The sequence below is a fragment of the Echinococcus granulosus genome (assembly GCF_000524195.1).
Source record: "Echinococcus granulosus chromosome Unknown EG_S00023, whole genome shotgun sequence".
Taxonomy (NCBI): domain Eukaryota; kingdom Metazoa; phylum Platyhelminthes; class Cestoda; order Cyclophyllidea; family Taeniidae; genus Echinococcus; species Echinococcus granulosus.
The window spans coordinates 520,993-548,952 of record NW_020170403.1 but is presented as its reverse complement, the minus strand read 5'-3'; the positions used below and the strand labels follow the sequence as shown (position 1 = coordinate 548,952).

At 42.1% G+C, this 27,960-nt stretch overlaps 5 protein-coding genes across 5 annotated transcripts in view; 3 read left to right on the top strand and 2 right to left on the bottom strand. All coding sequences in view use genetic code 11, as the record gives it.

The window, feature by feature from the left end:
* Window position 1: 1 nt before the first annotated feature.
* EGR_03999 (hypothetical protein) lies at window positions 2–1,732 on the top strand (the record flags this gene model as incomplete). Its single annotated transcript, XM_024493248.1, has 7 exons — window positions 2–536; window positions 668–795; window positions 833–908; window positions 946–1,015; window positions 1,053–1,171; window positions 1,209–1,293; window positions 1,333–1,732. 7 exons carry the CDS (start codon window positions 2–4, stop codon window positions 1,730–1,732), a joined length of 1,413 nt encoding a protein of 470 aa, XP_024352347.1.
* Window positions 1,733–2,065: 333 nt separating this feature from the next.
* Window positions 2,066–2,508, bottom strand: EGR_03998 (60S ribosomal protein L28; the record flags this gene model as incomplete). The annotated part of the gene is made up of 2 exons (XM_024493247.1): window positions 2,066–2,149; window positions 2,185–2,508. 2 exons carry the CDS (start codon window positions 2,506–2,508, stop codon window positions 2,066–2,068), a joined length of 408 nt encoding a protein of 135 aa, XP_024352346.1.
* Window positions 2,509–4,523: 2,015 nt separating this feature from the next.
* EGR_03997 (Luc7-like protein 3) lies at window positions 4,524–5,931 on the top strand (the record flags this gene model as incomplete). Its single annotated transcript, XM_024493246.1, has 3 exons — window positions 4,524–5,072; window positions 5,107–5,339; window positions 5,706–5,931. 3 exons carry the CDS (start codon window positions 4,524–4,526, stop codon window positions 5,929–5,931), a joined length of 1,008 nt encoding a protein of 335 aa, XP_024352345.1.
* A 327-nt stretch (window positions 5,932–6,258) lies between these two features.
* On the bottom strand, window positions 6,259–10,460 carry EGR_03996 (AH receptor-interacting protein; the record flags this gene model as incomplete). The annotated part of the gene is made up of 5 exons (XM_024493245.1): window positions 6,259–6,525; window positions 6,605–6,872; window positions 7,916–8,175; window positions 9,679–10,188; window positions 10,437–10,460. The coding sequence occupies 5 exons, from the start codon at window positions 10,458–10,460 to the stop codon at window positions 6,259–6,261; spliced, it is 1,329 nt and encodes a 442-aa protein (XP_024352344.1).
* A 10,800-nt stretch (window positions 10,461–21,260) lies between these two features.
* Window positions 21,261–27,960, top strand: part of EGR_03995 (hypothetical protein) — a gene marked incomplete at both ends in the record, with an annotated part of 17,889 nt that continues 11,189 nt past the window's right edge. Inside the window, 7 exons of the mRNA XM_024493244.1 lie at window positions 21,261–21,308; window positions 21,939–21,978; window positions 22,290–22,344; window positions 22,389–22,527; window positions 23,450–23,528; window positions 24,109–24,222; window positions 25,868–25,978. Of these exons, the coding sequence (XP_024352343.1) occupies window positions 21,261–21,308; window positions 21,939–21,978; window positions 22,290–22,344; window positions 22,389–22,527; window positions 23,450–23,528; window positions 24,109–24,222; window positions 25,868–25,978 (586 nt within the window). The remainder of the gene's footprint in view (window positions 21,309–21,938; window positions 21,979–22,289; window positions 22,345–22,388; window positions 22,528–23,449; window positions 23,529–24,108; window positions 24,223–25,867; window positions 25,979–27,960) is intronic.

The window sequence follows — 27,960 nt, the reverse complement described above, 5'->3', positions numbered from 1 at the left end:
AATGGATAAAGAGCTGTGTGATTTCCTCTCTAGCATGCAGAGTCGGCTATTTGAGTTTTATAAGGAGGGGAAGTTGACCAATGTTACATGGATTGTTGGTGCAGAGGGCGGTGAAGAGGAATACATAGATGCACATTCCTCAATTTGTGCTCTGTCTACCCGTCTCAAGGAGTTGATGTTGGCTCATTCAAAAGGCCAAATGAGAGTTCGAATTAGAATCCCACCGTCCCTTACGTCATCTCCCTCTGATCTCCGAAGCCTGCTGCACCTGGCATATACAGGAAGCTTTGAAGAAGACCGTTCACTAGACGAATATTTCCGCCTATGTGATTTATTTGATATGCCACTTGGAATCGATGCTTGCTTACGTGCATTAAACAACCTCTTAACTGAGTTACTATTTCGTTCGAAAGTTGATAATGAAACGCAAAATAGCTTAAGAGATTACTTTGCTCTTTCCATTGATAATTCCAATATGAAATCAGTTCGCCGAGCTATGCTGGACTTCTTCAGAATGTATCCCCTCATTTTTGATAGTAAGTTTATCTCGTTTAGGCCTTGTATTCGGAACGACAACTAGTAAATCCTTTGTCAGTCTCCAAATTTTTACTCTCTGTGTTGCCTGGGGCTAGGTTTCAGTCTTTCCCTAACAGTTTTGCTTTCCTAGCCGAGTTATGTCTTTCAAAAGTGCCCTTTGAATGGGTCATGGAACTTCTTAAGAGAGGCCAGCTCTGGATGCGACACCCTGACGGATTCGTCTACTTTGGTGAAAAATATATGAGTGAAGTGACCCAGGTATTGTCAGTATTACTTGTTCCAACCCTCCAACTAGTTCGTTGAGCGTCTATGCGCGGCTCACACCGTAGACCTTATCGAAGTCAAGGTCGCTACAACCGACTCAATGTTTGGTACGGAGTCCGCTTCCTCTATAGGTTATGTTCTTAGCTCCTCTTCATGTTTCAAACTCGATATCCCCCTCCTTTGGCTACCATAGCATGTATGCCGCCAACTACAAGTAAGCCAATACCTAATTACTACATCCTGTTAATAAGCTACTCCGAATTTGAAGGGGAGTATCAGACGCACGACAACTACCCACCAAATGAATGGAAGATCGGGGCACTCACTGGCCACATCACAAAAGACTGGGACGGGCGACGCGTACTAGCAGGTACTTAGCTCAAGTCACTTATCCCGCTTTCCTGAAGGGCTTGATGTCACCTACCGGAATTTACAGACAGGAGTAGAAGAGACCGTGGAATGGGGACGCCACAACGAAGAGTACTACACAGTGTAAGCAACCACGTCGCATTAAACCGCTCCCCTGTGTAGACAGAAGGTCTTCGTCCCCGAAGACGACGTTATAACCGGTTTTGAGATCAACCACGGGTGGCTCATTGATCACATAACCTTCACGACACGTAGAGGTGTGCGCCTCGACCAATTGGGCAGCTCCGACGGTGGAAATAGAACAGTCTTCGACGTCAGCAGCTTTTCGAGCGGGGTTATGCACGAATGGACTGATAGCCGTCGGACCGAGAACAAATCCGACGATGTGATCGTGTCGTTGCACGGGATTTCGTACAAGGAGATTTCATCACATGGGCAAATCTTGTGGAATCAGGTTGTATTTCACTTTGCCAGCGTCGACAGATCACTCGTTGAAACCCTGAATCCGGAATGGGGGTCAGCCGTCCATCAAATGCTCCAGGGCAAACAAATTCTGCTCTGATACTACAACAGACCACTCACGATCCCGTTCTGTACCTTTAACTCTATCTACTTCATACAGATATCACGCAGCCCCTACACAAAATAAAATAATTTATCTCGCGGTCTCGAACCTAGCTAGAATGCACCCATGGTACAGTACACGAGACTCACGACATGAGTGCTCTATCTACACTTGAACAGCATTACGTTGACGAGGTAGAAGGGCTGATCGGGTTTGGAGAGTGACAGATATGAACCCCAAAACCGACATGCCAAGGTGCAAATGAGCACTACGCTCGGGCGGAATTGCAAGGCAACACAGTAGTTGTCCGCATCATTTATTCGATGTACACTAGTTCTTCTTGACCTCCTTAGTTGATGTAGCCTGTTTTCGTTTGTTGGCCTGCAGGATGGCACTAGCCCTTCGTAAGGCAAGCTAAAGCGTAGGTAAAACCAAGCGTAAAATCCTACCATTTTCAATTCTCGGCGGTATTTCATGAGGCAAACAAAGTTGCGGATTTTTTGGAGAGTCCGCCTATTGCCACGCACAAACTTTATCCGCGCAAGAGCCTTTCTGGGTCTGTGGTCGAAACCAGCCTTTTTGGTGATAAAATAAACACCCTTCCCGCCCTTTTCTTGCTTGATGCCAATCGCCTTTTTATGAACCATACCACTGTACTTAAAGCAATTTTTCCCCTTCATGTTCAGTGGGTCACGACTGAATTGTTCGCCATTGCGTTTCATGAGAAAGCAATGCGTGTTCTTGATGAGCATCCAGTTGAGGTGAGAAGCCATTGAGAAGACAGCACGGCCGATGAACAGCAAACTACCAGCGGTCAAAGCAGCCACTCCACGTGAGAATTAAAACAACAAGTCGATAAGCAAATTCGTGGAAGTGTATCCTAAATATGGCTATTTAACCTTTAGCAAATGTTTATTTTAGAAAACCCTATTGCAAAATAATTCATTGCAAGGATTTTGAATATCTACAACAGTTACGTATTAATAATAAAAAAAAAAATAATAACTAGCCTTTTACCAAAAGCAAGAGTTACACAAACATTCAGAGCTTTCATAATTTCTCTTTTTCTTTAAAAGTTCTTCTCCAAATTCTCCTCGGTCAACCCAACCGTTAACTATCGCATAAACCGGTGCCGTAAGTAAAAAATTGTAGCGTCTCGAGGCTTTCCTGAGGACAAAAGAAGACACAATACTCTGGCAGAATATATATTCAGCACAGAGAAGGTGTTTAGGCTGTTGGCATGGCCTGAAGGCCAGCCCACTCAACGATGCACAAGAAGGCTAATTCCAAGTACAAAAGTGGCGCCTCACCAAAACCAAGGGATAAGCCACCATTGTATTATAAAACCCACACGCCAACCACGCCAGTCATCGAATTTCTAAGCAACTAAGGGTATGAACGACCTCAACGCCACTGATTCCTTTTGTCAATCCAAATGGATGTTAGTCTTGTCCTGTATGAAAAATGGATTCAAGGACAAAAATTGTGCCAGTCATCATTTATGTTCTCATATAGACGTAAAAATACCAGTCTGAAGCAGATTTTTGTAAGTAAGGACGAATTTATGGTAGTCCTATGGAGGTAGAATTCTAGGCCTGTTCTTCGTTTCTAAATTGTTCGTATTTTAGGGCTCCACAGTTATACATATTTGGATTCTGTTCAGTAAGTAGAGAAATAAAGGAAGTATCAAGGGTCAACATTGTCAATATCTTTGTAAAGCCACTGTAAACACCTCCGTAACGGAACTTTAGGATGAATCACGACCCTTGCCGGTTTTGTTGTTAATAGCATTAATGCATAACACAGGGTTGGGGTAGTTGCAAAAGACAGGAGTCATTTTCAGCGTTTCTGTTATGAGTCCCCACTGATTGCCCTGTCTGTGGCACATGTACTTCTTCCTCTTAGCTAAGGTTTATCGTCTAGCCATAAAGATCAGAATAGATGGCCTTCAACATCGAGTTTGCTACTCAATGCCACCAATGCAGCACTCTGAGATTTTCCTAAAGGCGGAAAAGCATCATGCCTTAGGAGAATATGCATATCCAACATACAGTAGGACCTGGGTTCACTAGCATGGCTTAGAGGCCAGCCCTCACCGTGAAGTTTCTGTAATACGATTATTGTATATCTCGCGGTGTTGACGAGGAGTCATTTTTGGCTTAGACTTTGTACCTTGTCAGATAGGCGGGTTTTTGGGCCATGTCAGTAGCCCAAATACCTTCTCTATGCCGAATATATGCATTCTGCCCGAGTATCATGTCTTCTTTCGTCTTCAAGGAAGTCTGAAAACTCCACATTACAATGCCAAATAAGCAAAGTAGCCCTTTACCAAGCCAGGAGTTTTGCAAGTAAGAAATGCATCACAATATAGCTAGTAATAATTATAACTTTAAAAGCAGAGCTACAATGTAATATGTATCTATATTGATACTTTGTTTGTTAGAAAGTAAAAGTCACGTCTACTTATTGGCCAGTGCAGCCATCCAAATCGTCAGAACTAGAATTGAGTATTTTTGTAAATGAAGATATTTTCATTTACAAACACGAATACGTGCATAAACACACGAACCTAGGCACCACTTATAAATATCAAAAACGCCAAGACCTTTATTTAAATTTTATAGCTTAAAAATTCACTGTTTAATAAAATGCCTTTTAAAACAGGTTTTTTTCGTATTTAAGGGGTGCACTGTGCCTGCATTTATTTGTTGTGCATTCACGTTATAATGCACTGCCGTTGGGTTTTGCACGCAGTTTCATTTTCGTCTCGTAAGTCTGTGAGCCGAGGATGGCTTTGGCGTCTCAGGCCGCCTTATTAGATGAGTTACTGGGGAAGAATCGGGATGCCATAGATAGCGATGCAATGAAAGGTCCGCATTGGTCAGATGAGGATATGTGTAGATATTTTCTCTGTGGGTTTTGCCCCCATGATCTCTTTGTAAACACAAAAACGGATCTGGGTCCATGCGATAAGATGCACGATGAGCGGCTTCGTGAGAACTACAGAAAGAGTAATCGATTCGAAAAAATGGGCTATGAGGAGGAGTTCTATCGTTACCTGTGCTATCTCCTCGAGGATGTTGATAAACGTATTCGACGTGGCCATGAGCGCCTTTCAGTGAACAAGGGTGCTGCCCCGGCTGATCCTGAGGCAGCAGCTGAGAAGGCTGATAAGATAGCTTCATTGACTAGGAGGATCAATGATCTTGTTGAGCAGGCTGAACAACTGGGCACGGAAGGCAATGTTGATCAGGCTCAGGGTGTGCTCAAGCTCTGTGAGCAATTGAAATTCGAAAGGTCTCAACTCGAGGGCGATACGCGGCCGGGGGCCGGCCAGGTAACTTAACCATTTTGACATTAACTAATCATAGTCTAAGGAGTTGGAGGTTTGTGAGATTTGTGGAGCCTTTCGAATAAAAGACGATGCGCCTCAGCGAGTGGAAGAACATCTTGCCGGGAAAATGCATCTTGGTTATGCGAAAATTCGTGATTACGTAAGGGAGTACGGAGAAAAGCGTCTGAGAGAAAGAGAGAGGGAGCGTGAGGCGAGGGCCTCTCGCCAACGTGAGCGCCGTCGTAGCCGTGACAGGAGCAAGGAGCGTCGGTAAGTTCTATTTGTCTACTTCTTCATCCAAAATACGACAGACTTGCTGCTGGATGATTATATCGACACCGACTTATCAGGTATTTCCCTTAGTGCAATTTTACTCGTTAGGCCATTCGGTCGATCCAGAATGGGAGGCGTCTCTTAATTGAAGGTACTTTAACTTATTTAAACAAACTTGTCATTTTGAAATTAGTTAAACATTTCTGCAAGAGCTTCCCAAAGATTTCGGGTTTTTATAACGACAGTGCGTTCGTAGTAGGCCGGACAGTGATTGGAAGGTAACCAACGTTGGTGCTCTTTATTTATAAAGCAGATATAAATGTAGCACTTCTGTACTAACAGTATCTTCTGTTCTTATACCAGATCCTCCAAGCATAGGGACCGGCACCACCATAGTGGGAGTCATCATCGCTCAAGCCACGGCGACAAGCGACGTCGCGATCGTTCAAGATCTCGCTCTCATTCTAGGAAGCATCATGATCGACATCAGCGCCGCCATAGCGAACGTGCCTCGCACAAACCACCAAAGAGGACCGTATCTCCTTTCAGTGCTGCCCGTAGGCCCCCAGAGGGCGCCGAAGATGACTAGATGTAACCCCGTTGTTATCACCGTTGTACATAAAATGCAAACTTATTACTCGTTTTCTATTTCTGCCTTCTGATGGAGGTTCATGTCTGCTCATTCTGATCTACTTGCACTCCGCCGAGAATGTGTTCAGGGTTTGTGAATTGAGTAGGTCTAGTGGGGCTTATTCTCCCAGGGTACAAACTTCGGTTTGCACTATGGCGCGGTGCGCCTTTACTCGCAGGAACAAGTGTTGCACACATACGTGTATTGGCATCGTTGGGTTCACAAATCGGGGGAATACAACAGCCTAGGAGGGGGAAAGGGTCGGGCTCGAACCGTTGTTGGGTCTCAGGTTTGGCTGAACATCTTGCCGGCGAGGAGTCGGCGCTCCTGCTCTCTGCACTCACGATCTATTCGGTCCAGGTTGGCCAGTTCTCGATCCACGCAGGTCGTCATCGTGTCCGGTGCGAGGCTTTTAACCCGCAGGAAGTCTGCCTCGGCCAGTTGGACGTCTGAGGTGGCGGAGTACGCTTGTGCTCGTCGAAAAAGTGCCTTTACATTGTCCGTGTCTCGCGTCAACGCCTCGCTTGTGCTCCGAATTGCTCCGTAGTAGTCCTGGGCGTAGTTATGAGATAACAACTTTACTACTAACAACCTCCGGGTAGGGTGGGCGGGGGAGTGAATTTTCGCTGACCTTCAGTTTGAACTGGCATTGCGCCATGTTGACGTAAAAGGGGACGCGCATTTGGTCTAGGCGCACGTGCTCCGGATCACCGGGCTTCTCAGAAAGTGAGAGCTGTTCAATGAGGTTGAGGGCCTCCTCGTACTTAGTCGCGGCCTCAAACCATTGGCCCTGGGCGTAGAGCTCGTTGCCAGCTTGTCGCAGACGCGGAATCGCCTCCACCTTCTCCTCCGGGGTCATTATCCAGCTCTCTTTTGGACCTTCGTGAGGCAGGACCACCCTAAGTTGCACAGATAATTGATAGCATCTTAGAGCAGCAGCGGCACCGGCCTAGATGAATTGACTCCTATGCTATAATTGCAATGCTTTAAAGGCAGGTGGTTGACGTAGGAGTACCTGAGGAATTCCATTGCTATAAACATTCTCTTTGACCCCTAAAGCTGCAAATTTGCAGGCATGCCAAGAGTTAATCACCATCGGCTTACTTTAAGCCGCTGAATAGCAACTCCGAAAGCACGACTTTGAATCCAAAACAGAAGATGCGAGTGGCAGGAGTGTATCAAAGAACTTGAACTGGTGTCGTCGTTACCGAGAGGGGGTGATGAAGTTGCAAAAACTTGGATCTACAGGTGTCCTTTGTGGCCCTAGTCTGAGCTGCAGCAGCATTGTTTGTGTGAGCGAGTAGATGTTTGCTTTTGAGCGTATGACCTCTCGGTTCGCCAATCATAAATTTGTTCGATAAGAAACTCACATGCCCGCTTATTGCATTGGCGAGTGGGCATTTTGCTGAACGATCGTTGGTATTTCAATAGTTTAACTAAAATCCGCATTAACTTAAAGTGTTTAGCCGTCAATTTTGGGGGAAAGTCGACTACTGCGGCCCAAGTATTGGTTTGATTGTTCGAATGCAGCATCAAAAATTGAACTGCTGAACTTACTTATTTAACAGCGACCCAACTAAGAAAAACTGCAAGTGTTCTCGGGCTACGAACATCTTAAATCCCCCTTGAAGGTTTGAAATCAACCAATATGTTCGCGACATGGTTTGTTACAACCAGTTATCACAAACGGAAAAGAAAACATGTCACATATTTGTGACACTGGCCTCAGATAAGAAGATCCAAGCGCCATGTAAGGAGTGAAGACCATTGAGGAGTGAAACGTCCATCACAAACGAGTAGTACGACAGGGGCAGCAAATAGGCGAAATAATTTGCAAGAACATTAAAGTCGTACTCTACGAGAAAGAAGGTCTGGCATTAGCTTTACAAGAGATGAAAGCGGTATATGTTGAAATACACAAGATTAAAAATGAGGCGCCTACGAGTGAAGATCGAAGATGAACTCGAGCATACGAGGCTTGGCAAGAAGGTCATCGAGATCGGGATAACCCAGGCCGCCCTGGGCCTGCAGACTCATGAACGCACAAGTGTGTTTGGGTGGGTTTGCCGAGTCCGCTGTCCGATCAAGCATATAGTCGCGCAGCTTCTTGTTCACCGCTGGAAAGGCAACCAATTGGCGTGGCGGCACCATAAAGGCCGCCACCTCCCCCACCACCATCGTCTGAAGACAGTACTCCCAGAACTACACAATTTCAAATGCACAGAACTTGTTCGACTATACACAAAGAGAATGGAATATAAAACCCTCGAGAGAGGTAAAAGTGGTGCAGAATCAGGTGATTTCCAGTTTACTTCCTGGCTGTGGTTTGAATGTCATTTGAGCAGGCCCAATAGAGATTCTAGAATGGATCTTACTAAACCTGCGCCAACTTTTCCGCTACTTTGAACCAATAAATGTATCAACGGCTCTTGAATCGTCTCTGCCTTACACAATAATGGACTTTAAAATGAGATTCACAAGGCACAGTCACAAAACCAAATTTGCATGGAAATGCAAATTCCTCCTCGTAAGAATTGTGTAAAAAGATATCAAAGACGAGCTTTACACAGTGCAAGCAAACCGACGTGCGTTTCAATTTTAAAAGTGAGAAGTACATTATTGTGCATGCGGAAAAAGGAATAGCTTACTGCCTAAATCGCTTGGGGAAGATTCACTTACGACTCATCTGTGCTGAGTAAGGAAAATATCTTCACCCTCTCCCCTCTCCTCAATGCCATCCTGGAAACAACTCACTACATGAAATCACTCTTAAAAAGTAGCTTTTCGCAATTCGTTAGTCAAGAAAAGCCAATCTCTAGGATCCGTGACTTAGGCTGAAAATGTGCCCAAGTAAATATAGGCAAAAGATGAAAATTCATTGAGCTATTTGGTGAGGGACAGTTCTCACTAGGCGCCGCCGCTTATACTTAAGTCGAACGAGGACTACTGATTTTACAGCCACAAAAAAGGGATACTGCAGGCGGCTGCAAGCAACACTTGCTCCCCATTGCTAGTAGACAGTGCTTATTTCGTGGGTCAGTGCATTCCGCACATCCCTCATCATGGTGGAGAATAGTAGTGATAATGAATATGTGGACCCGACAGCATGCAGTAACCAATCAAGTTTCGTCCAAACTCAAATCTGCGGACATTCAAGCTTGTCTGCAACAGACTACAATCACAATACGGTCCAGTGATGGAATCCTCAACGACTCAGCAATACGATATTCTGATGGTGCCCACATTCCAAAGACGGCATTAGGTCCAAACATTACTGAAGACCTCAACTGTGATGGTCCAGTTGCCGGAACATAGCCCCGGCAGCCATCCCTGTGAGCGAACATTCAGCCAATGGGTGATATGCCTGATCGACGCACATGCTGCCCTGAAATTGTCGACGTGAATCACAGAAACGCCAGCCTGTCTTGAACGCCCTTCGTAAAATGAAGATTTTAGTCAGACACACGACATAACTAAATAATGGAACTAGATAGGGCATGCTAAAGCGCAGAAATCCCGTCTAGCCTGCTATGGTCCGCATACACGTTGCACATGGCTCCCAACACTTTTGCGCAATTCCATTCATCCGATTCCCCTGAATCACTAGTGAGTCGGCTATATTGTCTACACGAGGGGAGAAGAGGAAAAAGAAGACTTTGCTACAGAATTAGTCGGGCCTAAAGTGACCAGAAAGCCTGCGCGCACCTCAATCTGAAAGTCCTTTCCACAATACAGCTCCATCCTCTTTCCATACTTCTTCGTATCATCGATAAAGACCTCCGGTGCATCCGGATCCCTGATTCGATAGTCAAAGATAAATTTGGTCAGCTTGGGATAAGCGATGCCTCCACCGGGAGCACCACACTCAGCAGGCATACGTGAAGCACTACCAACATGGATGATGCGTTTGCGAATATTGTGTCGTGCAAGATAGGCCAAGGCCGCTGAGAGTGGAGGCTTTTTGTTCGCACTGTCGGGTAGACCATCCTCACGTGCTCGTCGGAGCGCCTCGGCCATCCGATTGATCAGCTTTGCACTCTCCTCCTTGGAGCCAACGCCGCCGTCATCAAAGTGGTCATCACAGGAGATGGAATCATGAGTTGTCGAGGCCTCCGTAACGATCGCCGTCTCTCCGGTAGCTGGTGTCGAGCCACTCTCATTCTCTCCTTCCTTTGTCTTCTCCTTCCCGTTTTTTTTGTCCTTGGTGCTCAGGCTCTAGAAGAAGACCGATATCGATGAATGGCAGGCACTGATTTAATTAATAAGTTCTTTCGTGCACCTCCGTACCATATTAGACGTCTTCAGGGATATAACTGGGGCACCATAAAACTTCAGAGGCAAAAGAAAGGGAGGAAATTAGGTGGGTTTATTCCCTTCTATCTGATAAGTTTTCTTTGACTCAATTAATTAATTAATTAATTAATAGCTCTGCACAATCTTGGAATCTACTCAGTAGGGTATACCCGTACTGCCGCTACAGACGCCATGACCAAATGAAACATCTATCCAAATGATGGGAAAGGTAGATGATGATGCTCACTTCCACCTGATTTGTTTAATCTGACTAAATGACAAGGATACCACCCTCTATGAGATAAGCGTGTTTGCAGAGGCATTCCCATTGAAAATATCCAAATGAGCTAATCATGATGACTAGGTTCGGATAAAACTGATAACATTTGATTAATTCATCATTCCATTGCGGCACCTGGTGCCTCAACTCGAGGTTGCTTACGTCAGTGGAGATCACGAAAGGCAAAAAGGTTATCTAATATCAAGAATGCATAGTTAATTATTTTCCACCAAAGCAAATTACAGACTTATCCTGAGGTCTCGACTTAGTGTTAGTCAGCTAGAATTGTTTCAAGGAAGCCAATGTCAACTAGCCAACCAGCCAGCAAAAATTAGAAGTACTATCCATAAAAACTCTCCCATGCTACTAAGGTTGGCGTAATTATTGTCCAATCTGAAAAAGAATCATCAACAAAAGCTGTTAAAGCACTACCGCCTTCATACCATCCCAAGAGAAAATTCTTATGTGAACAAATCAAAAGGTACTAAAACCGCATCGTAAGTGGGGTATTTTGCAACATTCCACTTCACTTGGATGGGGGATTCTAAGGCGTACGTTTCTTCATGGAGCAGCACAACTTTCCCTTCTTTCAGAGTAGATTGCGGACATTCCAATTCATCGTGAAACATGAAACTGTAGTTTCACGGCTCTACTGAGTTTATAAAATAGGCGTTCGAGAATCCAAGACGATGGTCGGGCTCAACATTACGGCCGAGTTACACCATGTTAGATAACGAATACTTCCTCACAATCGTGTGATGGTGGAATCCTATTTCACCACCAGCAGTTACTGGCTAAATTGGCAATTACTACAAATCTTCAACAAAATTACATACGTATAGAAGTTTTGGGGATCGAAACACATTCTATCACTAGAAAATTCAAATTTAACTTTAATTTAAAGTAAGACTACAATTAGCATCTGGAGAGTACGATTGAATATGAAACCTTTTTTAGTGGTAATGAAGAGATGGGGAAGAAGTCCGCCTTTGTAGCTGTCGTTTTTTTAAAAAAAACGTCCCCAAAGCCCAATAAACAGAAAATTTGCGTGCACGGGACAGCGTGCGCCTTTGAACTGGCCCGATCAGCCCCATTAGTAGTGCCCAAATTAGACACAAAGCAAGCAAGTTATTTGTTGCCCTGAAAAAAGAACCATTAAAGGGAGCACTTCATACGGACTCCAGGGCTATTCAATGAGAATGCAAAAAGGCACACTAACTCATCACATCGGTGCAGAACAAATAAGAAGTTTAAAAACCAAAAACTTCGATCAAAAAACTATTTATTGATAAAGTCAATCTCATCGTTTTTCCGTTATATAACATGAGTGGCAGGCGCGGAAGAAGAGAGAAGCAATAGTGGGCTTTGAGAAAAGCACAGGCGTTTTTTACTGGTGGAATGCTGAAAAGATAAATTAATGTGTAATGAGAAGGATGGAGTCCAGAACAATCGCGGGTGCATCAGAGAAACGGAAAATCACAGAGATCGGTGGTGATCTGGTTTTTAGAGCGGCTATTGATCGCCTGCCTTTCTGTTCTCCTCCAGACAGGAGAGACGTTTGAAAATCTCATCCAACTGTGTTGTGGTCGACTGTCGAATCTCATCCAGACTTGCAGACAGAGTGCAAATACCTGCAAAGAAGGAATGGGATGATGACACAAATAGACAACCAGTTCATTAGCTAGTAATCAACGTATTCCATTGAAGCTCCGACACCCCGGATGTTCGAACGAACATAAAGTTACCACTTATGACCCTAACTACCCGAGTGACATGTGCCCGTAGTGAATTGGCAAGGTCAAAAAATGGTTCTGTTGCTATAATGAATGCACAGCCCCTTGGACATCGAGGCGATCACGAAGGATGAGATAATAAGCCAAATATGAGCAACGAGTCCTTCTGTCCTGTTTTACACGAAACCAAAATTCAGTACCGCGTGCCAGATGAATGCCTAAGCAACGGATAGAGGCATGTGGTTATAGTAACCGATAGTAACTGACAAATGATAATGCTTCACCTCAAAATGAGAAAAAATTTTTTAGAATAAAAAAGCTCACCAAACGAATCAAGCGAATCAATTCGTAAAAAAGCGCGTTTTACTAATGGTACGGGCTCTTCAGTAGTCTCAATTTGACCACCACATCTGAACCATGATTCTCCGCCCATGCTTCCGGCTTTCCGGCCTGTTTGTACATTGGTACTAAGTCCTCGTCCATGTTATTATCGCTTATTACGTCTCCAGGGCATGACTCGAGGCTATGGACTGCATAATAACAGAGTTTAACACTCACGAATAAATTTTGTCCAGTAACTACCATCTTTAGGACAGTTCTTGCAATATTTGGAGTAAACGGGACGCTATATTTAATGAGAAGAACGTGCTCACCTTTTTCATCATGTAACAATTAGAAATTCACAAAGTAGAGATTCAAGATGATAGTTACCTCAATAACGCATGCAAGCACTTTGCACGCAAAACCGCGCCCATACATCGTCCCTCCTATGCATCAAAAAAAAGACTAAGAGGGAGGGAACAAATGACAACTTCAAGCAAGACACGGTCAATACATCGTCCCTTAGTACTACTCGGGTAAGCAAGCTTTCACTCAATCAAGCGTGGAAATTGATTATCCTGTGACGCGGCTAAAGTCAAGGAGACAAATTCAACACCGGAACTCCACGGATGAGAAGTATCAACCGAGTGTGAAAGCGGTGAAGAAGTGGTTCCGGAGCCATCGAAGCCTAACCATCAACAAAATCGAGCAAGGGTCAGGCAAAGAAAAAGAACCTACACAAGCGTTAAGAAAGATTATTCCATGCATACATAAGCGTGATTTGGTCCTAGAAAAATGGAATCTTTATGCAAAAATGGGAAAGATATAGGTTTTGTTAGAAATACGAATATGCAAGCTAGCTCTCAAGTGATGCAAATGTACCAAACTTCTTCATGCTGTAAGATATTTTAGAAGCAAGCAAAAAGGCTTGAAGAATAACACGGACGGAATTTTGGAAAATAAATATCCCAGAAGATGTGCAACATCCCTTGTTTGCGAATCGAACGCGTAAATGCTCCCTTTGACGCCCAATCGCCATCTCTCTTCCCCCCTCCTCTCCGAGAATGGGAAATTCAAGTAGAATCCAGATTTCTCCCGATGACGTTATAATGATCTAAAGCACCACTGAAAACGTACCAACGAAAAGAAGGAATGAGAGAATAGAAGCATAAGTGGGAAGATCGGAAATACAAGTCACCAACTTAGAGGTCGGATGGAAAGAGGCTGCTAGAGGCAGTAGCGGTACTACATATTTCCAGCCATGATTTGAAGGTCTTTTCCTTCCACCTTTCGACCGCGAGACACAAAAGATATGTGACTTTCCATTTCAGCGAGAAGACTCCCGAACCCATTCATATTCTAAAGGCAAAATTCACTTTACCAAATTGGGTGAATCACCTTTATCCAGGTACCATTCCCCCCGTCATCCCCCGTTGCTATGCTAAGGCTGCCTACCTATTAATTTGCTTCCTCTTCATTTCTAATTCAATTTACTTGCTCGTAAAAGGGAGGACATCAATCGAAGAACAATCACAAGCCAAAATGCATAAGGGAAGTAGGGGCTTTGTGAGACGTTTTTACAAATAACGATAGAGAGAAATCGAAATGTCAGACGTGTGGAGGTCTAAGTTACATTCTTAAATGTCACAACTAGCACACTAATTAGTCCGTCCTAGAAGTGAGTTGAGCAGTGAGTAATTACTGCGATATCATGTAGGAGTTATCGGAAGATTACCTTTACCTATTTTTTCCCCCTCCTCCCAAGCCTCTCTTCACTCCAGTTGCATCTTTCGGTGTTCGCATCGACGGGATCAGTACTCGTAAATGTAACACTTAGGCGCATCTCACAGTTTCCACTTAACCTCATGTCATAAATTTCGTTTGAGACGGCTCTAGTAGTTAACTGATTTGCCAAAATTCTTTCAATGTCTCATTCTTACCCCTGATTGGGTTTTTAGCCTTCTCTTCTACCTGAGTCTGATCGAAAAGTCGAAAAAAGTTTTGGTCATTTAATACTCATTACTTATAGTATTACAGTGGCAAAATAGGAGCCTGGCTGAGAACCGAAACGCACGCAAAATCAAGAGCAGGCATTTTGATATTGCTTCCATTTAAACTTTGGTATTCCTACCTGGCATTCTGTCAACAGTGGAAGCTGATGTCGCGTCAGATCGTTTTGGCATTGCTATTTAACACCTACTTTTCCTTGCTGGTTTATTACTAAGCAGGCTACTGAAAGATCCACGTTATCGCCTCTCGATCGTCCATTATTCACCTTAGTTGAGTAGCAGGGAGAAGGAATCGCCTCATCAAACTTTGCTCTTTATATGAGAAAGACGTCAGCAAAAAGCCTCTCTAGGCACAAGGTCATGAAGACGGCAAGAAACTTGCGAAGCAGAGAGGTAATAAGGGGGAGGGTAGGGACAGAGACGAGAAAACACCTCCATGAGGTGATTAAAAAGTGTACGGGCAGTGGCTTCTAATGGTTCTCTTTTACTTTTAGAGCTACAGATGATGAGAAAGATGAAAAAGAGCGTACACTTCTACACTCACACCTTACACACGTGTGAAATCGTTTTTGTTAGTGCTCAAGCGAAAAGCATGGAATTTGACCCTTACCCGGTCAGCCTTCAGTCCTAATGAGAACAAAGTTTACCTGCTGGTTTTTAATTGAAATTGAAAAAAAAAGATGACGAGAAGGAGACCTTAAAGCATGCACACGAGGATGGGAGCAGGATGCTGTATCAAGGTGAGAATGAAACAGCATCTTGTCAAAAGGGTGAAAGAAACATCTGAGTGGCTATTTGAGGCGCTCCATCAAAATCAAAAAAAATTGTGCCGATGTAATGACTCAGTGACGTTAAGCTACGAATAAAAAAGCAGTCAAAGCAAATGGAACGGTAATCTCTTGTAAAGGCAAGAAGCTCAAATCTTGTTCCCTACGATGAGCACTTAAAGCCCCTTTTTGAACAAACTGGGATGCTGCGCCAGCTCGTGATGCTTAAGGTTCTCCGCCGAATCTTCCGGTAGAAAAAAAAAAAAAACAAATCTTTTCACTGAGTCGCAAATTTGCTACCACCTATTTATTCCCTCCTAGCAGGTGACTTAAATACACACCACTGCTTTGTAACGGCTGAAGCAGAAGGGTAGTCACGAAGAGAGCCGAAAATAACGCTCAAAATAGGGCAAGGCTATGTAATATAGAGACCTCAGACTCAATTACATATGCAAAGATTCAAGCCTTTTCAGCCTTTTGTAGAAAGTGCAACTTATGCCGTCAATGCCAATATTCGTCCGGCTCTTCTGTACAGCAGCATGAAGATCTAACAACCGTTTTGAGGGTAACTTGGAGGCTACAATGGTGGGATATGCGGTGTTGTTGAGTGGTTATTACCAGTAAAGGGTTATTGAAAAAGGCAACCATAGTCGATGGCCAACTCTACGAGGACTTGCAACAAACTAGTTTTTCAAATATTAGTTTTCTGGAAATACTTCAACTTCAAGTATCGTATAAGATTGTATAAAAATCACGGTCAATAATAAGGGCATAGAGTCCTGACAAGGAGAGAAAAAGTGGCAAAGAAGAAGAAATGGCAGCAGTACTTCTTATCGTGTATTTCGTTAAAGGATTGCTTCGTTCACGCAAACGTTCCTGTAGCAATCGACTGGCTTACAAATTATATTCGGAGCAGAACACTCTTCAGCTATAAGGAATGTCTCACATATACACTTTTAATCCAACTTATAGGAAGAGAGAATGGTGGGATGACCCCGTCGCTGCTTCCAAACTTAAAAGCTTTCTCGTTGAGGTAGAAATCCATCATCTACCAGCTAAAACAGAATAATTGTTGCCATCCAGTCGACAAAGATGGTATTCACTTGGACTATACGTAGCCTTATTCTTCCACAATTTACTCCCCAAGAAGCATAACACCTCCCATCCACATTAATAACGCTACTTCTGGGCATACATGCACACCTTATAGCCTACTTTAAGGAGTAACTCAGATGCCACATGGTATAAAGCCCGCTTCTTAATTACTATTTGGAGAATTTTCACAATCACACCAGAGACACTTTTACCAGGGTAAACAGCATCAGGCGCACTTACGCAATGTCTGGGCAGTATCTCCACCACTTTCAAGATCTTTTGAATTAAAATATCTACATTGTACACAACTCAAAAAAAGGTTTCCACTCTTTATATACCTATTGAAAAGGTGAATGACAAAAACAGGGATAATAATTGGTCGTATTTAAGTGCCGTTTTTGTAGCTCAGTGAGGACGGCGCCAAAAAAGAATGAGCTACCCTCTGTTACATAGTTTATATTGCGGTCCAAAGATGTGCATGTGTCTGGAGCACAATCCGATTCCTGTACGGAAATAATGTGCATTCTCCTTCTACAAAGGTCGCCTACGCTGACGCTCTTCAATTGTTTTACGCCTGAGCGGCTGTCTCGTCATCGTACCGTACTGCGCTTGAAGTTTTTATAATAATTACGATTAGATATCCGCAAGTTAGGGTTATGCACTTTCGTTAATGGGAGATTTGGATCACCACCGCATGGTGTTGCATATACACAATCACTATTATCATCTTCATGAAAAATGCCTCGGTTGGGATGGTCTGCGATATGAGCACCGACGACTAACGAGAGGACACATTGGCAGTTTATTCTAAATACAGTTAAAGCACCCTCGTGACAACCACCATAGGAACACTCAAAGAAGCACCAAATAGACCCCCTTCACCATGGTAAATCGGCAAAGTCTGTTTGACAGTTCTTCTGAGCTTTACAGATAAAGGACGCCCCTATCACTGTCGCCGTTGTCGTTACGATCGAAATAAAAACGTCCCCCTTGAACTCTAAAAGCGAATGCCCAAGAAACGTGGCTGACATTCGTGGCAGCTAAGTAGTACCGAAAGGATCAGTTGAGAGTGAAATAGCAAAGCAAATTTTTTGTTACGTTTAATCCAAAATGTGTTAACACTTTCGACTCTGCATTTCTCTGGCAAGAATTACCGGGCAGATAGGTGGACAAATCGACAATTAAAACGGCACTGAAGGAAAGTTAAGTGGTTCGTACTTTCTATGAAATATACCACTCGAGCGAATTGACGGTCGTGGCAGAAAACCATAAAACTGAGTACTTACAAGCGCACATACCCAAGAGGCCAGCGGAATCAAAAAAAAGAAATCTAGTTTCACGTGGAAAAGTAGAACAATGCACATTTGTGGAAGGGGGATAAATTTTTTGGATTGCAAAATCGCGATCGCATTAGCCAGAAGTGCACAAATAGTGTCGACACGTGGAATATACATGTAAAAGAAACGCTATCGCATTCCATCTAAAAATCATGGGAGAAGGAAGACAACATGGTCATCATTTATTAATTCCACCTCGCGAATCCGACTAACCATCGCAGTCTAGGGTAAGATCATATCAGTGGAGAGGGGCCAACCGCCATTTCTATGACGTTTGCAAGAAAAGACGTGGCAAATTGTTACGGTGACTGATTAAATAAAACAATGTGATTTATTTAAACCAAAAAGACCACGAAAATGTTGACTAGAGGACGTTTGAATGAGTAGGAATGGGTAGAACAGTATAAGTACCCCGTTAGCAAGCCTTCCTGCTCCAGAACGGTACAAACGATTGTGTTCAGCCTCAATTCTTAAAAAGTGCAAACTCATCAAGTTTCAAGTTCTCCCTCCAATGGAGTTGTCTTACAGGGGTTTGTTGAAAAAAATCTAAGAAGGATGCGCCGGTATGACATATGCAGAATGCTACAGCAGTTAAGCTGGCTATAATCATAGCCATGAGGGACGAAACCTGAGAATGGCTCATAAAATTAGAACCATAACGCTTGGAGAGATTGCTAGAAATCGAAATGTCATTGTTGGAACAGCCTATGCCAGGATCCAAAACGCCCTTAAGTTTGGGCGAGTGTGGACTAAAGGAGCAAGGAAAGTTAAGAAACTACCACCATTAAAGATAATATAGTGGGCCCTGAGAAGCCCGGTCTTTAAACACGATTTTCCACCATCAATCTCTCACGGATTGTCCTAGCAGGAGAACAAAGCAAACTTTTGGGCCAAAGGACAATTTACACACTCACTGAAGGAGACAGATTCATCTGGCCTGGAACAGGAATGCGAGAATGAAGAGATGGTGGAAGCAGAGGAGACACCAGAATGAGGGAACATTGTTGACTGAGAGGATGATCTCAAACACCGGTGTTGTTCCTGCCGCTGCTGTTGTTCTGCCTCCTGGTCCCCCGCCTCGCGCTGCTGCTGTTCTCGCTGCCGCTCGCTTGTCGTACCCCCAAGAATGCCACGCATTTGCTGAAAAAAGTCCTGTTGCCGTCTCTCCGAAACAAACTCGCCCACACAGAGTTGAACCAAGCTGGCAAGCAGGGATGTGGCCTGTGGGTGACAGACCTTTAATAAGGATTGTTCATCACTTCTCAGTCCTCTCAACTTAAGTGAATCTTTGTTCTTGAAAAGGATAAAATTATTAATCAATGAGGGTTTGGAGACATCCTAATATAAAGATGAGACGAAAACTAGTGCCCATGGTAATATAAAATCATATCTTCTGTAATAACTACCCCAACAATTTCATTGCCATGGTGCATAAACGGTCTGCCCCTTTTTAAAATAAAACTACAGAGCAAACGCGATCGCAGCCTTTAATTGACTAAAATTATCATTTAAAAAAGGTCTGATTAAATAAAAACTCGACAGCTTTAGCTCCCATATTTACAAAAAGCACTACAAAATGGATGGGGAGATAAATATCGCCGCCATTTAGTTAGCTAACTATTTAGATGATTAATGGTAGATTTTTCTTCAATTAACAGAATTTTTTAATGTTCTTACTAGAAGTCCAAGTAGGGACCAGTAAAATATAGGTTTGACATTCACTTTTCCCTTAAATTCAGTCCTAAGTTGTACTTTTCGAGGGACGAAGAGAGAAACCGTCCTCATTTTCAAGTCAAAAGTCAATCCCGTTTGAAGGATTTATGAGAAGTAAGTACTTGTGTTTACACATTTTTTGGTAATTCCAATGTGTTGAATTTCACTTAGCTGCTCAGTTGCTTTTACAAGGGAGTATTTAAAATTAGCCTGGTTCTCCTGCGAAATTATTTGAAAGTAAAAGCCATCATGGAATCAAACTTTTCTAAATCAACTTTGAATAGAAAATAACGGAAAACCGTAAACCTGGATGTCAAACATTTTTACAGAAAAATGATTAAGGGTATAAAAAACAATCTAGCTATCCAGTCAGGATTCGAATTCGAGTTCCTGCTACTTTTTCTCCACATATTTTGAAAGAGAGCTTCTAAAGTGACACAAAAACTGTTTGAAAGAAAGAAAATAGAAACTTGTTACCCAAGGGATGGGCTAGCGTTAAAACACTGGCAAAAGAGCGGATTTTAAACCCAAAATACGCACAGCCATCATCTCTACTATTTAGCTACCCAGTCTCTTAACAATGCATCCTTATTTTAAGGATTTACTGCTGAATCCTTGCAAGAGATGACTTTTAAATACACAGCACCAGTTTTTTGGAACTTTTCCAAGTATGTTCGGAGGTTATGAAATCATCCCACACAGAAGGTAAATTAACTATCAACATTATTTTACCTTTTAGCTAATTAAATGCAGTGTAACGTAGTAGAAGACTGAAAAACAAATTTTCATTGTCTTCTTGCTCTACTATTAAAAAACGGACAGCAAAGCCATTTAAGCATAGAAGAGATCAATCCGAAGTTGTATAGATTTTGACTATAAGAACAGTTGCCAAAATGGGGCCTGAGTGAGGGGAGGTTGATACAGAGTACATACCCTTTATTCCTGCTCTTACAGCTACTTTGGAAATAGACACGAATGTATGTCCGTTAAGAATTATTTCTTAAAAAACAAGCACACTGTGGACTAATAATTTTATGAGTGCACAGACACACGCGTATTGAACGCTACTTCATTGAAGCAAGATAACGGAGCAAATTTCGTGCCTAAAATTACCAGCGCAAACTCACGCATTTCTGCCAAAACTCGGGCGACTGTTGCGTCTGATTGAGGGAGGTAAGAAACTGACTGCAAAGCGTGTACAAGTGTTCATCCATGGCAGCGATGACTTCCTTGCCCGCTGAAATGGCAGCCGGACTGCTAGCGGACTTCTCGCGCTGTGGTTCAACGGTTGGCATCGGCGTTGTGGTGGTAGACTTGTAAAGCCGCAGATTGTTCGTCTGCGGATCGGACCTAACAGGAGCAATGGGTTGGTGTGGAGAGGAACCCAAGAATGAGGAGAGCTTAATTATCTCCTGAGTGTGCGACTCAGAGGGTTCCGTGAAGGAGAGGGAAGAGATGGGGCAGACGGTGTAGACGCCTATGTGCTGAATTACCAGCGGATCCAAATGGTGCACCTCGGAGAACTAGATCGGTGGAAGGGGTATAAAGGAAGCAATGATACCACTACGTTGTGTCAAATTAAATCTTTGTAAATGATGGGATAAGTAAAAAACACATCGTCGAAATCTGGCATTGTAACTCGGAATATTAGATTGAAGGAAGAATGAATGAAAAGACATAAGCTCATGAAACTACTGTCAAAAGTTCACTCTCCAGCTTTCAAAACTTGAGTGAGTGTGATGTTTGGAAATGATGGAGGGAATGATAATAAAATACAAGGCGGGAGAGTAAGTGAAGAGCAAAATTAATGCACTGCTGCCTCCACGCTTTGGAAACATAGTTGCGTAGCAACGAAAAAAGTGAACACTAAGCGGTGTTTAATTTTCACAATCCTTGGGTTATGCGAATGCCAGCTAGAGCCGTGAAAAAAGAATAATAGGAAGATTGATCACTCAAGCATAAAACTGCACTGTCAAGATGCAAATTTGTGTGATCATTGGAAAAGCAACGGGAGCATTATAGAAAATTATCAATGAATGCTTGTGATCTGATAGCTCATAGTTATTGTCTCTTTCTTCTTAGACTAATTTTTTTACCAGGGACTTAGAGAAAAATCAGCCACTGCAGTTGTAATGTATTAAGGTCAACGTGAGTGGTTAGAAAAAAAACTTGTTTTTGTGTACCTTGACTGGGGAGAGAAAGTCGTAGTGAAAACTGGGCAACTAAACAAGCGGATCTCGTCCCAGAACACACGTAAAGAGATGATAGTATACTTCAGACTATCAACCTGCTCTCTACTCCTTACACCTTATAAAAGTGCGGCATTTCTGGCTTGACTTACTTTTGATAAGAAGTGCCTTATGGTATAATGTCTTAGCAGCAAAAAATTGTCAAAGAATCTTTTCAATATTCATCAGGTTACTCAAAAATACGATGGCGAATCAAAGAAGTTACTTGGTAATCAACCATAGATCTTAACTTTAAACATCAGATGCATGGCATCTGAAGATGTCACTGACATACAAAAATTACATGGTTGTTGAAACCCGAATCAAGAGAGCTGTGTTCCCACAACACTGTTAAACTCATTAAAAAGGGGACTAACATTTGAGAATCGAGAGGTAGTCAAGAAAATAGGATTCTTTTTCGAACTCCTAAATACTTAAACCTCTGGTCTAGTGAGAAATTCAGGCCTGTCAGCCGAAAGTGCTTTCCTGCTTCATTACTGCATTCATGGATTTGATACGTGAAAACTTCTCCCTCCTTAGGACCCTTTGAACAAGTCAAAAATAAAACACAGAAAGAAATGGACTATGATCTTATGTAACCAAAAATTTGCTTTACGTACTACACCATTCCTCAACTAGCCCTAAATTTTTAGATGTGTTGTATGATCCTATAAGAGTACACTCTCTAGCAGTCAATATGAACCAACAATTAATGATCGGAAGTGTTTTACCACAAGGCTATCTGGATTTGAAACTTTTGAATGGATGTGCCGAGATGGTTATCAACACACATGCCCACAATATGATACGGCGGCGCGTTAATCACTACCATTAGCACATTTTCCACCAGGACCTCAGGCCGAAAATTTTATAGGTTAAAGTTGACGTCAAGTGCCATAAATTTTTTTCCTAAACCAACTTAACTGCGGCTTAAAAGTAAACTTACAAATACTAAATTAAAAACATCTTACACTTATCTTGGTAGCTGAAATTAAATCACGGTTTGCTTTATAAAATGCGGCAAAATAAACCGTTGTAACTTGGCAAAAAACACATCACATGCTTGTGGCACCAGGTTCTAATAAGAAAATCCGGGCGGCACATATATATGATGCTGGTGGTGAACATGTTGAGTAAGTTTCCCTCCAAGGCATTAAAATCAAAACCGCCAACTTTGCCTTTTGAGAATACTAAAATGCTCAAAAATTTAAGGGGTTGATTTAAAAATGCAATTATTTCATTTACTCACCCTATTTTAAATGCCTTTTTCATCCAATCGGAACATTTACTGGTTCACATAAATACTCTGATGCCAAGAACACAATACATAAGATTGAAATGAAGGAAATAAGAAAAATCCAAAGTAGCAAGAACGGAAAAAGTGTTGGAAGTTCAAGCATGACGTAGAAGTCTTGGACTAGGTTCTAGATATGGGAAAACGTCGATGTCACCATCCGCCTGTATGTATGCGTCGTGATCTAGGGTAAGAAAAAACTATTTTCATATCTTTTGGAGCGGAAAAATTTTCAAGAAACAAAGCAAACTCCTGCGGTGAAAACTCTTCAGAGAAATGCTTTGTGTGGAAGGAAAAATCTGTTCGAGGCGGTCAGATCTAAGCGTTTGCACATCTAATACAAAAAAAAACAATTGTACTTCAAATTAAAGTCGAAAAACGACAACTATAATTATGCCATTTATAGACACAGGAGAAAAAATTAAAAGTTGCGCATATGAACAAGCATAATCATAGTGAACGAAAAAGTAACAACGGAAAGAAATGTGACGTTTTATGTCGGTTGTAGTTTTTGAAAACTCATGAAGCCAGTCATTTATTTGAATGAGAAATCCGACTAAATTGGAAAACGATCAAATTGAAATAGGCCAAGGAGAAAAGAATAGCTACCAAGAGAACCTTTTTAGTGGTTAATTTAGTTTCGCTTTGAAGGTATAAATTTCTAAAGCGATTAGTTAATTCTTAGAATTAAAATAATTACAAAACCTGACCATATATGAGGACATCGTATGAAATGACAACATAAAACAGAAGAAGGCGCTATTCTTACAAGACAACGCAAGACCTCACATATCTCACATCGCATGCTGCAAAACTTATCCGCAAAGATGCCTCATGGCCCACCCCCATTCCTCCAAATGATGGTTAGCATCCTGTCTCGACGACGGTGCACAATCAGGTGATTTGGGGAATGAAATAAAACTGAGACAGAGACGGAAGTAGCTAAGATTGAGCTGTTGTATCGCTCCTGAAGACAAAGTAGGATTTACAACAGGTTCGTGCCGGACTGCGGGTCGCACTGGTAAATATTCCACTAAAACATTTTGAAAGCCTCTCCACAGTTAGTTAATTTTTATTATGAAAAGTCGCCCAAACTTGAATGTCCACCTGCACTTTTGTTAATCAAACACCTGTCCGACATATCGAACAGACGTGGTGGGGAAGGTGATAATATTAAATGTATGTGAAAGCGTTCTACAATGAATGTGCTTCACAAACACCGAGTTTGTCAGCTACGCATTAATATTAACCATTGCTAGAATTCCCGAAGCAATTGCAAATTTGCACAACTACAAATTCAGTCTGGTTCACAGGGGAGCACACTCAATTATGTGTGATTGTTAGAATCAGCCCACCAGCAGAGTTGCCATGTAGGAGCAGATCGCCTTTTTTCCACAGCTCGACCCAAGCACAGTAATCAATGTGAGAAAGAGGAAAGTGTTGACCTTGAAGCAAAAAGGAGACAGTTTAAAATACTACCCCAATTCGGTTCAAAATGGGTTCATCAAAAAGTTAACAACTCAAAACGACAATAGTCAGTAACAAAAACCACAATGAGGCATAGCGATGAAAACAATAAGCTAAAATAAACGTTTTTGAAGTAATCACTGATAAACAGAAGGCTTTCCGTTATAATAAAAGGTGGTACTACAATGGGTGCATTTAATAATACAAGTCCATTTCAAAGGGACCTTTGCATGAAACAAAAGTCCTCTTGAACGAAAAACGTAGTGTAAAATGGCTAATACGAGTTCTCCTCTCATTCTGGTCTCACCTTCCCCTTCATTAACACTTTCACACCGCCCACCCTTCTGCTCCAGCAATCCCCTGATCTTTGTAACACAGAACTGCTTGCTTTATGAATGTTTTCAACTCATTGTATTCTGTTCTTGCCCCACCGCTGATAACAAGCACATAACATGAAAATCTGCCACGTTTAATGAGCTCATCTGCTGTCAGTGCTCACAGAATCGGTCATCCGTAGTCAATGCCTTTCTTCTTTTTCCCGAAGAGGGAAAAGGTCTTAGAACCATCGATGAAGGCTGACTCACTTCTGCAAGGACTAGGTGCCAGCCACATCCCACCACACTCCTAAGTCACCACTGGAACCGCTACAAAGCACGTGGCTTCGGAAGTAGTTTTATGACATGATTTCAGAGCGGCTAGAGGGTCATTAATGTGGTTAACACGAGCAGAACCCTAGGTCGCCAGCCCTAAAGACCCTTACGACCGTGTAATATAATGCAACAGAACGGCATTTGTTTTGACTGCACATTTAACAATGTGGACCCCAACCATCAGCAGCATCACCACATTTCTCCTAACAGCCTACCGGCCCTTCCTTACATTTATAATAAAGTTCTTTTTTCCAGACTCACATCGTAAAGCGATCTCAGAGCGACTTCGAACGGTAGATTAATGTCGGCCTGTTGCAAAAAAATTCACCCACACAAATAAAATTAGCTTCAAGTTCAATTCAAAATGACTGCCGCAGGAAAAAAAAGGAGTAATTAAGCAAAACGCTGAAAGCCACAGTAACAAGATAAAGTAAGAATCCTAATTTGGGTCTACAGTGGACATTAACTGAACTGTTGGAAGGTTGATTCCGCTCATAATTGGACATTACACAATTCTTTAGAACGGGAAACAATAATTAATGAGTTTGAACACATCTTCACGTGAGTCTCCGTCAAAAAGTGATTCACTGGAACCCTCCCCATGTCTGGCAAATGCAATAGAAGCAGAAAATGACAACCCCCTAACTGGGCAATTTATGAGAGGGGAAACAGAATAGGATAGGAAACTTCTTTTACCCCTGCCTCAGCCACAGACACAACTGTGAAGACACAAATGATGATTTCTGCTTTGACAGGAAAGACACAGATGTTTGTCTCCGTATTGGTTCGAAAACCACAAAAAAAAAACACTAGCGGATGTAAGATTGTCCGCGCCCACCCACGTACCTTAATAAATCATAAAATTTATATCCTGGCATTATGATGGCTGCAGGATGAAGAACAGATTAATCAGAGTTCCAGCCTTGACAACCAAACATTTATGTTATAAACCAGTCTTAAAACGCTCTGTAAAGCAGTGTCCAGAGGCTACTGTGTTAAAGCTATAGAATCATTCTCATTAATGCAACCACAAAAGACGCTACTTTGTTGGCCTTTTTAACTGGGGGAGAAAAGAGAGAATGCTAAAGTGCTCAAAGACAGGATTTATTCAGAGAAATAGTAAATTTACTTTACAAAAAGTGCATCATCGTTCCCTAAACGCTGTCAAAATGCAATAGGCGAAAGGAGAGAACAAGATGTTACTCATATGAAAGGAATTCCCAAACAGTCGAGTGACCCACTCTTTCGCACTGTGTGCTTCATTAAGGGTACAAAAAATGTCTAGCACAATCAATCCTCTTAAATTTTAAGGAACAATTTTAACCATCATGGATTTATAAAACATAACAAAAATGTAGCATAAATAAATCAGTATCGGAAGATTGCTTTGAATACTTAATACAGTACCAGATATATCTGCTTATGCCGCCAATTAAGCTAAAGTTGACACGACTTGGGTCTACTTCCCACAGTGGAAAAGTATTCTGATTTTTGAAAACGTCACACTGATGATGGATGAAAGTGTCTTTCAGTTGGCTGAATGACAAGTCAGATGGCTGTCAAAATGAGGGAGAAAAAAAAAATATCATTTTTCTTCATGATGCGCTATTTCCATTGGTTACCTTTCTTTCAAATCCGACAAACGCCGAAAATGAGTCTAAGTCGTCATCTCTGTTACTAAAGCCTTAAAAAGCAATCATTGGTTGTGAAACAGCAAATAGGGGAATTGAAGGTCGACATAGGATTTGCTATTCAACTAGGTCAAGCCAAGCATTTGTGAAAAATGAGCAGATTGCAGTGAATTAGGAACTCGGACGGATAAAATTAACATCGGGAAAAACTCTTTGCCAAAAAAAGTGTCCTAAAACAGACCTTACCCAAGTCCTTCAATTTAAAACCACCAACGAATCACAGACCTTTGAATAAAGTCTGAGAACAAGGCAGATTAAGCCAGTATTAGAAACCGTTAAAGCTGAGGGAAATGTGAAATTGCATTGGGCAAGTAATAGATGACCGGTTAATGAGGGAGGAAAGTCAATGAAGGAAATCTTACCAACATTTGACCTCTGCATGCACACAAAGCCACATAAATCCAATGATGAATTTATCTCCCTCCCTCCCAAAAAAAGGGGAAGTCCCGTTAATGAAACCGGGAAGACCAGATACGAGACGCCTAGGTTCGAGGGTGGCAAGACTTACAGCCTACAATTACAAGCGATCATTCATGTCTCAAGAAGTGCTTAACTGATGGTCGCCTTGTGAGGAAGCCTAGGGGTAGCAGCACAATCAAATGCTAAAGATTAAAAAGCAGTCGAGGAGAATTTGTTTGGAGTTTTTACGCAAAAAAAATAAATTCCATATTTGGCAAGTGGTCTCACTGCAATGAAAAACTAATCAACCCATATACTAGATAAAGGGGAAACGATTATTGCAAAAAGAAGAAGAACTTCTGGAAGGGCTGCACATCTGATCGAAAGGGCAATTCAATTTATGCAAATTTATTGAAAAGCTTTAAAGTGTGCAAAATATTAACAATGTAACGCTAAAAAGTTTTGATAAGAAAGTAATAACTTCTGTACTCTACGAAGTAGCCAACAACCTTTATATGGTTTTTGTAATAAAAATTAAACGACTGCAGAGTTTCCCATCACTTTAAATGTTGATACAATCACCGCTACAAATCATCCACTAGTGCTTTCTCAAGGAAATAAGGTAGCCACAAATCACTTCCTGACAAAGTTCCCATTTCTATAGGTAAACAAACAAATTTTACACCAGTCACCTCGATCCATTCAATTTC